Source organism: Aulonocara sp. 'chitande type north' Nkhata Bay, linkage group LG2 (assembly GCF_057382095.1).
Source record: "Aulonocara sp. 'chitande type north' Nkhata Bay isolate Kocher_YH1m ecotype deep benthic linkage group LG2, A_spYH_male_GT1.1, whole genome shotgun sequence".
NCBI lineage: Eukaryota > Metazoa > Chordata > Actinopteri > Cichliformes > Cichlidae > Aulonocara > Aulonocara sp. 'chitande type north' Nkhata Bay.
This window is the reverse complement of record NC_141345.1, coordinates 25,921,319-25,931,383: the sequence shown is the minus strand read 5'-3', so window position 1 is coordinate 25,931,383 and position 10,065 is coordinate 25,921,319. Positions and strand designations below refer to the sequence as shown.

The 10,065-nt window shown below is 39.5% G+C and overlaps 1 protein-coding gene across 1 annotated transcript; it reads right to left on the bottom strand.

Annotated features, from left to right (window-relative positions):
• Nucleotides 1-105: 105 nt before the first annotated feature.
• Nucleotides 106-5,408, bottom strand: LOC147337969 (uncharacterized). Its single transcript, XM_086313249.1, has 8 exons — nt 5,154-5,408; nt 4,064-4,116; nt 3,918-3,961; nt 3,507-3,553; nt 3,243-3,417; nt 1,129-2,328; nt 951-1,051; nt 106-848 (listed from the first exon to the last, which is right to left on the bottom strand). Exons 1-8 carry the CDS (start codon nt 5,259-5,261, stop codon nt 810-812), a joined length of 1,767 nt encoding a protein of 588 aa, XP_086169375.1. The 5' UTR covers nt 5,262-5,408; the 3' UTR covers nt 106-809.
• Nucleotides 5,409-10,065: the final 4,657 nt, after the last annotated feature.

Sequence of the window (10,065 nt, the reverse complement as noted above, 5' to 3'; positions counted from 1 at the left end):
AATCTCCAGAGCTCATCAAGTCAAGCATTTTCCCTTAATTTGTAAGAAGTTCAGCGTTTGTGTGCCCAAAGAACAGGATTTACCAGATGTAAGACTTGGGACGGGTACAGTTGATAAAAACAAAAAAAACTATGGTGTTTAATTTGTATTAAAAGCATAATATACAATCTATATAAGAAAATTTATATCAAACATTTAAAACTTTAAAAAATAATGCTCATCACACACATAGAATTTCCCCTCCTTTCCCACGATAGAACAGCTGACATGTCAATTTGAATAAATATACATCTGGTTAAAAAAAAGTGTGTAATTTTTTTTAACGAAATACCAAAAGACAGCTATAGGACAGGAGTAAACCTCTTAATCAGAATCACACAGTTTCACTTCATTTTACAACTTAAATCTGCATAAAAATATGAAAGGTGGTTTAGAGAACCTAGCTCAGGATTATCACGAGGGAAATTCCTGAGAGCAAAACAGAATCCATGTTTATAAAAACAGACGTTACTCAATTAAACCCCATCTGAATTTCACTATGAGGCAGAAATATTTCAACAGGTGATCATCAGTTCCCCAAAACAACCACGAAATGCGCGTGCCGTGAAAATGGCAGCTACCGTAGAAACACTTAAGTAAAAAAACACAAACCCAAAACCCATAAAAAGATAAAAATGTAGCAAAAATATAAACGACGGATCTTTAAAGTTTTAAGTCATATTCTAACTACTGATATATGATCAGTGTACATGATCGGAAATCGGAGGACGTGATGTGACCCTCGTCCTCTGGGTCTGCGGGATGACGAGTCACACATCTTGATGATTCTTTGATGATTTCTTCTTCTTCTGTGGAGAGACGGACATGAGGGTTAGGATCCGCCAACGTTGAGACTGGACACATTTGTTTTCTAAGTAGCGTCGAGATTTGTTTTCTAAGTAGCGTGATACCTTTTTGTGGGAGTCGCTTGAGGCGGTTTCTGTTGCCATGGCGTCTTGGATTGAATCTACAGGTATTTCTGGGATGTCGGCTGATTTCAATTTGCTTTTTTCTGAGGACAAATGCAAAGCAATTTTACAAAACCATCAAATTACATGTTTTTAAGCTATATGTGGGTTGTTTACTCACTTCTCTTCTTCTCCGTTTGAGAACTCGTTGCCTCTACGTCAGGTGGAGGCAGCGGCTCTGTGTTGGCGGGATTATTTTTCTTTTTCTTCTTGACACTCTTGACCTGCTCTGTTGTTTCCTCTACCTTATTATCTATTATATCCTCAACTACCTGCTCTCTTTCTTCATCAGCTTTTTCTTTTTTCTTCTTCTTTGATTTCTTTTCCTGCAGTACTTGTTCTGGATTTTCCTCACCATTAAGAAGGTCCCTTTTCCTCTTCTTTGCCTTCTTTTCTGTAGACGTCTGCTCTAAAGTCTCAATTTCTTCAGTTTTTTGCTCTGTATTATTTTCTATGTCTTCAGCTTTTTGCTTTGAAATGCTTTCACTTGCAAATGTCAATGAATTTTCCTCACTTTCTGTTTTCTTCTTTTTTTTCTTCTTGGCTTTCTTTTCTTCTGCTATGTGCTCTGAGGTTTGGTTGTTTTCTTCCTGTTTGCTCTCTTTGTTATTTTTCACTTCCTCAGATACCTGCTCAGAATTTCCAGTCTGTGCCAAACTTCCCTCACTACCAGCCTTCTCTTTCTTCTTCTTCTTTTGTTTCTTTTCTTGTACCGTTGACTCTGAAAGGGTTTTCTCATCAGCGTTCCCTCTTGTGTTTGTCTCAGTCGTGACTGTCTCATTTCTTTCAGCATCATCTTTGGTTTCTTTTGCTTTTTTATTCACCTTCGGAGTTTTTTTAGCCTCCTCCTGCTTCGTGTCTTTGGTCTTTCTCGTCTCTTCGCCACATTCCTCTTTTCCATCTTCACCCGTCTCATTCTTTTCCTCCTTGTCTGCAATTTTCTCCTTCTTTTTCTTCTTCTTCTTGGGCTCAGATGTTCTGTCATCAGTTGTTTGTTCACTGGGAGTTGCAGTTTCCCTGTCCTTTTTTATTTGTTTGTCCGCTGGAGATGAGAGGTTTTGCTTTTGGCTCGGAGTGCTTGAGGTGACAGAAGTCACATTTTTTGTCACATTCTTCTCGGTCGAGCTCGTCTTTGCTTTTTTTTCAGTCACATGTTTCTCGCCACCTTCGTCATTGTGTTTCACTGTCCCGTTACTCGGTTTAACTGGGGTTCCAGGTTTCGCCGGAGCCTTAGCCCGGGGTTTCCTGACTCTCTTTTTCGGGGGTTGAGGAGCAGAGGAGTCCAGGGCATTGATGGCATTCATCTTGACTATGTCGGCATCTGTGGACAGAGAAAACCCAGTAAAAACATCAAACTGTGCATGGTGGAACAAATGCCTAAAAGAAAACATAAACAGCGAGCAAACAGTAACTGTACACAGCTCTGTTTGGATGAAATCACTCTTTTCCATGGTGAGGTTGTTCATGGGTGGTGCTGCACTGTCTGGTGGTTGTCTTTCTCTCATTAAGTGGAGGGACCAAGCTTTCCCTTCATCTTCCATCACTTTGTACATTTTCCACACCCTCCACAGTTTATTCCACCTGAGTTTAGACTCCTTCCACCATGAACACCTCGCCTGAATGCTACATCTCAGTCTCTCAATAGCGCGCTTTGACGTTAGCTCAAATGAGACATATTTTGCTTATTTCCAGCTTTACACTTTAATTCAGAACCTGCATTAGAGTATCTTTGCATGATTCTCATTTCAATAAAATCTTATTTGAAATATAAAATACAGTCTTTTCCTGAAACAGGTTATGTTAGCTCAGACCACGTTAAGGACCCCTCTTCTAACAAGCCTAATTTCATCTGATTGGATCTCTAACAGATCAAACTTGTTGGAAAAAAGATAAAACTCACCCACGTGTGCGCTGACAGCCTGCAACTGAAAATAATTTCATTACATTAAGGGAAAAATATCCTAAAGTTACTGTGCAAATAACCGCTCCTTCTGAGAGGGGCAGATGGGATTCTTTTTTTAGATATGGTTCATTTGATGTGAAATGTTTGAGGTATCTGAACTGGATGTGCCCTGGTTGCTCCTTAAGTGAGGTGTTTTGGGCAAGTCAAATATTTCTAGCCTGGCTTTGGTCACTTTATTGTCCACTCATAACCCCCTCTTCATTTTTCTAGGATTCTTTTCATCACCTCATCCTTGACACGCTCGCCCATGAATAATGCATTCAGTGACTCACCTGTCATCTGTTGGAGCAGTTTCTTCCACTTCTCCACATCCAGACTGCTGTCAGAGTCTGAATCATCTGCACCGGCAGTCACAACTTTGTCTGGTGTTCGGCTCTTTGATTTCTTCTCCCCTGTGACTTTTTTTGCAGCTTTTCCCTCAGTTTTTTTCTTGTTTGCTGGAACAGACTGGGAAAAAAAAGAAAAAGAAGGATTAGCGTGGTTGGTATAGTCCAAGAACTGCCACGAAAAGAAATTAAAACAAAATAAAAATTCACCTTTTTTGCAGTTGTGTCCTTTTTCTTTTTTGATGTTGTAGACTTTGCTAAACATAAAAAGTGCAAATGTGTTAAAATGCATTCAAATACGCCAACCTCTGGCCTCAAAGAGTTTACTGCTACAAACCGAGCTGCATTCTCTGATATGTCAGTTTTTTCACTAAGCTGTCGCCCTCATCTTGAATCTGATTGGAGGTTGTTAGGAGTGTGAATGTTTGGGTACAGGTGTAAGATGAAAATACTCAAAGCAAACTAATGTACAGAAGTTCCAAATCTTGCTTAAGAATTTTGTAAGCATGAACAGCTGGATCAGGACACACATATACACAAATAAACAAATGTAGTATCTCAGATCCAACTTCAGCTTTCTAATTTAATTTGTATTTAACAAAGAAAAAGAAAAATATGAACCTTTAGTTGGAGTCCTTCCTTGATCTGCTGAATTTTTTGGGTTACTGTCAGGAATAAAAAAAATAGTTAGTATCCAAGCTATTACAAAATGAGACATCTAACCCAGTGGCCGTTGCTTCTGAAAAGCACTAAGAAATCATCCTTACTTCAACCATGATGTGTAGATGTCGAGTAGTGATACTGATATTTTGGTCTCCCCCTGTAGAAAATCAAAATTAAATGTTACAACTTATTAAGAAGTTTGAAATATACAGTGGGAGTATTTCTTGGACATGGTACAGTAGTCTGAAGGAGATGTCAGCATATAAAGACATAAAAACATGCCATTGTTATGGTTATGTGTCAAATTTGAATGAAAGCAGACCCCAAGAAGGTGGTTTGGAAGGACTTGAGTTCATTACAAATGAATAAACTAGAATAATAAACACGTTTACAGAAAAGGACAAAGTCTACTACATTTTGTGGAATATTTACAAATTCAAAAACCTGTGGAGGGACCAAATGGTTCTCATTTGGGGAAGAAAAATCAACAAGCCTTCTTGGTCTGTATTACATTTGCAATGACTGCACTTATACAAATCTCTGGGCTTTTTTCTTAGACTTTACCACAAACAGCTTTTCCTGGCTGCACACTCTCCCCACTCATTTAAATTGGCCATATGCTACATCCTATTTGAGCCACTTTGGGTGGAAGCTCTTGGTGAGTAGAGTCTAACTGATGGTATTTTTTTATGTCAAGGACTTGATTACCTTTAAAACTAATCTGACTTTTTCTGTCTTTCCTCCAGCCACAGTCCCTCTTACAGAGGTCTATACAAGGTGAAAGCCTTTCAAGTGTTACGTTCTTAGTCTAGGCAAGTATTGAACGCAACAAGAAGTTGGCCCACTCACACACCACTTTTTTTTAAGTGGTATATAAGTCCTAACATTGAGCTCGTTTTAGCTCACAGCAAGGGGAGGATACATTTCTTGGATCTTACGATCTTTAAAGTTATATATACACACACAACTATGTTTATGCAGAAAAATAGAAACACGTAGCAGTCTAGTTGTTACGAAAAATGGGGAGATTTAATTGAGCAAACGTTCTTCCCCGTCCACACTTCAGAAAATGTTTTTTTGTGGAATTTCATGAGGTGTGAGTAGAGGGGGTTTATTGCACAGAGCAGGAGCAGCATTTGAAACATTGTAACAGTTGCAGTTGATATGTGTGTGTGTGTGGTGAACAATGTTGACCTGTGGGCTGTGCCTCTGTAGCTCATCTGCAGCTGAGCGATAACCATGCTCCTTCAAGTGGCGGTAGATCAGCTGGATCAGCTCGTGCTTTGATGCATTCACGGACATATTCGAGAAACGAAAAAAGGATTAATCAAACTAAGGCTAAGCTAACGCAAGTGGTATTTTCATATTAAAAGTATCCTCATGATGCTCAGAGTTGCAGCTTCTGAAACCCGCATGTTACCATTTTGAACTCTGACCCAAGGATGTGATTATTTCCTGCCGCTGCAATGCACTATGGGAGATGTAGTAAGCGGGGCGTAGCAACGCTGTCAGCGGTCCGCGCAAAAATATCACGCATTCAAATGAAAACTTAACCTGCGTACACAATGCATTTCGATAAGGGGCTAATAACGGAAAGTAGTTTATATAGTCTGTTAGTCATATGTGTGTCAGAGGTTTTTTCAGCTGTCTTTTCACCGCATTTTAAAGCCATGTTATAATGAAAACTGACATTAGCATTGAACCATTTAAACCAAATCATTTTCTTTTTATATTTGTGTTTTGCTATCTGCCTTTAACTATCTTATATTCGGGCCAGTTTAGGCTCAGTTTTACCCAAAGAGGGGATGATTTTCATGATGTGGACGAATCATATTTTATAAATGATGTTCTGGAAATTTACTCTGATTCTACCGGTAAAATGCAGACATCTGATCTGCCCTTCTATCATTACAGTTCAGCTACTATAAACACTTTTAATATAAAGCAAACAAACAATATGACAGCTTTGTGGCATGGCATGCTTCTAGTGGGCAATGTCTTTTTATAGCTACTACTTAAAAGCACCAAGTGTACAACTGGTTGCTTTCAATTGCTCCTTCCGCTGTGCAACTGTCTGCATGTTGCATGTAGAAGCAGATAAAACATGCTGTGTAATAAGTCTTTGTCTTCAGTGTAAAAGATCGTTTGCGTTCTGCATAGTGTGATAAGCTTGATCTCTTTTGTCTGTTACATTCACCCACCACTTCCTTTTTCCTGCAGAACAGGCATAGATTTATCAAGATGCTAGAAACATTTTTCTGAGAATTTGGGCCATATCGACATGATATCATCCCACAGTTGCTACAGATTATTTTGGTTGGATATCCACAGTGTGACACTCCTGTTCCACCACACCCCATAAGGGTGCTTTATTGGATTGAGATCTGGTGACTGGAGGCCATTTCACTACAATGAACTCACTGTGATGTTCAAGAAACCCCTTTCATATTATTTGAGCTTTGCGGCATAGTGTGTTATCCTGCTGGAAGTAGCCATCACGAAATGGGTACACTTTGGGTATGAAGGGACAGCAACAATGCACACATCGTTACTAAATTTTGCCAAATTCAGCTATCTACTATCTGAATGTTGCAATAAAATAATTGGGATTGTTCAGTTAGCATATGTGAAGCAACGTTTCAATTTCCTGGTCATAATTAACAGGAGTTGCACCTGCTGCGGTCTTCTGCTGCTGTAGCCCATCTGCTTTAGGGTTTAACTGGCTGTGCGTTCAGAGATGCACTTCTGCATCTTCATCTTCATCTTGAGTTGATCACATGTGATTGGCTTATATTTAGATATTTGTGTTTATGAGCAGTTGAACAGATGTACCCATGAAGTGACTGTATATGTGTGTCTCTATTGTAACAGACCCTGTCCCTCTGTTGAGATGTTCTCAAACCTTACAAATATGTAAAAGCGGGACATTTGTAGAGACCAAAATCCACCTCAGCATATATGTTAAAAGGCAAGAAATGAACTGTGAGAGCCAACATAAACTGCCTGCTCATATTCAGGAAACATAACTGTAAGTCTTAAAATACACCTACCCTTTATGTCTCTGTTAGCTCGCTCTTGTGGCTCTAGGTTTCTTGACTCAGTTCTCTTTTTTAATCACATGTTCGAAAAAAACAAACCCATTACCCATCCACATAGCCAGACAATCCACAAGCTATTCAAGCAAGTGAACAAGTCAGAAATATCCCAGAAACTGCCAGAAAGGTCAGTCAACTCTATCAGGTGTATTTGGATATAAGTTTAACTTTTTGCTTTGGTGTGGGAGGACATTAATGGTGATTGGGCATGGGTACATGCTGCCAGTGAAAAGATCTGAGAAAGCTGGCGGTGAGATCTTAGGTCAAACTAAAGGAGAGTATTGGGTAAGCAGGGGGTCAGTAAGAGCAAGGCAGCTGAAAGAGACTCATTCATCAGGGAAAACCAGAAAAGGAAAGCAGTGTGTAGTCCAAGCTCAACGTCAGCACTCAGTGGGTCTCACTGAGCTTGATTTCACCATCTTCCACAAGACTGGACAACGCGCAGGTTATGAGGCTGACTCAGCTCCCATTCTTAGAGTGTTGATGGGACAGACCACCAAAGTTTTGTGGAAGAAAAACAATTTTAATTTGTAATATTTAAAAGTGAGCAAAGAAAATGTAATATTTAATTTGCTCATGTTTACTCCAAACAAACATTCCAATATATTAAACTGGGTATTGACGAGTGTAAGAAAATGGATTTTAGCTAAAGTTACTGCTTGAGGGAGGACCAAAAGACATCCTTGAACACAAGGAAAAAGAAGTAGTACGCTCCCCTCGGCTTTGATGGCACGTTGCTGTAAAATGACTGCAGTATTTGTACAGGCTACACTTGTAAATGGCAGCCTGTTTCACAGGAAATAAATTACGCTGGACACATTTAACAGCTCACATCTGTGCTCACTCTCCATTTAATTACCCGCTATAGACGGCAAGGTCTGGGTGCCACAACCTGTCATCGCTGCCACACTGGCACAACAGTAAAACTGGTTAAGTGGAAACACTTACACACATGTGATTAATAAATATATAAAAGAATAAAAAATAGCATAACTGAGCTATACTTTTTTTTAACACCCTCTCCTTAGGGATTCTTCAACGAGTCCCTTATGATGTATATCCAAGGGGCTTTGCAGGAGGGTCCTAATGAACTGCTATGCCTAGCCTTGCCAACCAGGTGCTGCCGGAGCTCCACATGAGCCAAATCAAACACACCTTCAGCGACGGCCAAGGCCATGTGTTTGAGCCCTTCCTCTGATTTCCACCTGCTGAGGGCTGATATGTGGACTTTAAAACCCCACCAGACAGAGGAAATCTAAGAAATGTTTACTCTTTATTTGAGTTAGAAATTAAAGTTATCAGTCTTAAACACTTGATTCTGGGACAGATCTTGTGACATGGTAACTACTACACTGTAAAAGGCAACCACACAAGTTCACAAAGAGAAACTGAGGCAATAATAATGCTGTTAGCAGAATCTAAACGCTGTTCCTGTTTTTTGGTAAATACAGTTCTTTTCTTCTGTGTAACTTGTAAACTGAGTCAAAACCTACGCAAATTAACCATACTAACCTCCCTACTTTCTTATCTACAGTGCTCTTATTCAGTTACTTCTCTCTGCATTTGAATAGCTAATATAACTGTATGTAGGTCCTGGTTGTTGTCGAGGACTGTTTATGAAACTCACCTGAGAGAGGAAGCGTCTTTGGCCTTTACTTTGCTCCCAAATAAATGACCTGTAGCTGAAAGATTGATAAAAGATGAAAAAGCCATTTTTAGTAAATTCTGAAACAAGGCTTCTATTGTATAAAGTGGAGAGATGACAAGCTGAGCATGCTGAAGTACAAGTTTTGCCTCAGAGTTGGCACACAGGAGGAAAAAGAACAGTTCCATCCAGTCTTACTCAGATTAGAAAATTGGGGTGAGAGGTGGGGGTAATGTGGAGGTTTACCGGCAGGGCTGCGTTGATTAGAAAGGGGGTAGTGTTCCTAGTGAAGCAGAGCAGCCGTATTCAGTAACAGCACCACTTTCTTTAGCCAAAGCCAACATCTGCTGCCGACCGGCACAGCCATCTCTACTTCCCTTTAAACTCATTGTCGGATTTCTCAAGGCCTTAAAATCCTGCTTGGAACCGGTTTGGACAGGGATGTAAAGATGAGAAAATGCTGTGAAAGTATAATTTTGTGTTACTAAATCCAAATCTTTTAGGGTGGGTCTGCTATTGATTTACTCTTTACGTGACAGAGAGGCAAAAACCACAGAAGCAAGACAGGAGCTGAAAACTACCTGTACCAGCAAAAGCTACCATTGCTATTTATAACTTTATGAATGGTTTTCTCCAGCTCAAGCTAAGAAATCCTTAAAGAAACTGGATTCTGTTTTATGGCTCCACTGTTAATTACGGGGTAGGAAAATGAAGTGTTGTTAAATTTATGATAGCCTACTTCACAGCACTTTGCTCACATCCTCTGGAAGAAATTGGCAAATTAGGAGGGTAATGAACAGCCAGTGAACACAATTAAATCTCAGTCTGAGAAATTCCCATGTAGCAGATTTAAAGGTTGTTACCACATAACAAGTTTAATTGGTTAATCAATAACTAAAATAGTGAAATAAGTGTCTGAGAATGTGAAATTTAACTCCCACAGCAACAACTCAGAATGAGTGGTTTCTTAAAGCAGAGTGACCTTTTTTAACATGCCTGAAATGACCGCTTACTGGAAATAGACAGCTGCGGTTTACGAGGATATTAAGAAATTCCATTTTTATTTACATTTTTTAAAAACACGAGCCTAACATAAGTTAAAACAAACAAATAACTTTAAAAATAACCTCCAGAAACCGAGCACGATGTTTATTCAGGGTCCGTGATATTCTATTACTGGTGCATTGTAAGGTTACTCATTCTGTAAATACTGTCATCAAACCATTTTGTGGCTTAGCCTTGCGTTCGTGGTGAAATTATTTTGGCAATATGACAATCCACAAAAGAAAGAGCAAATGTGGAAGGCGAGCAAGAATATATCTGTGGTATTGGCCTATCACAGTCTTTTTAGACTTCAGAGTCTGTC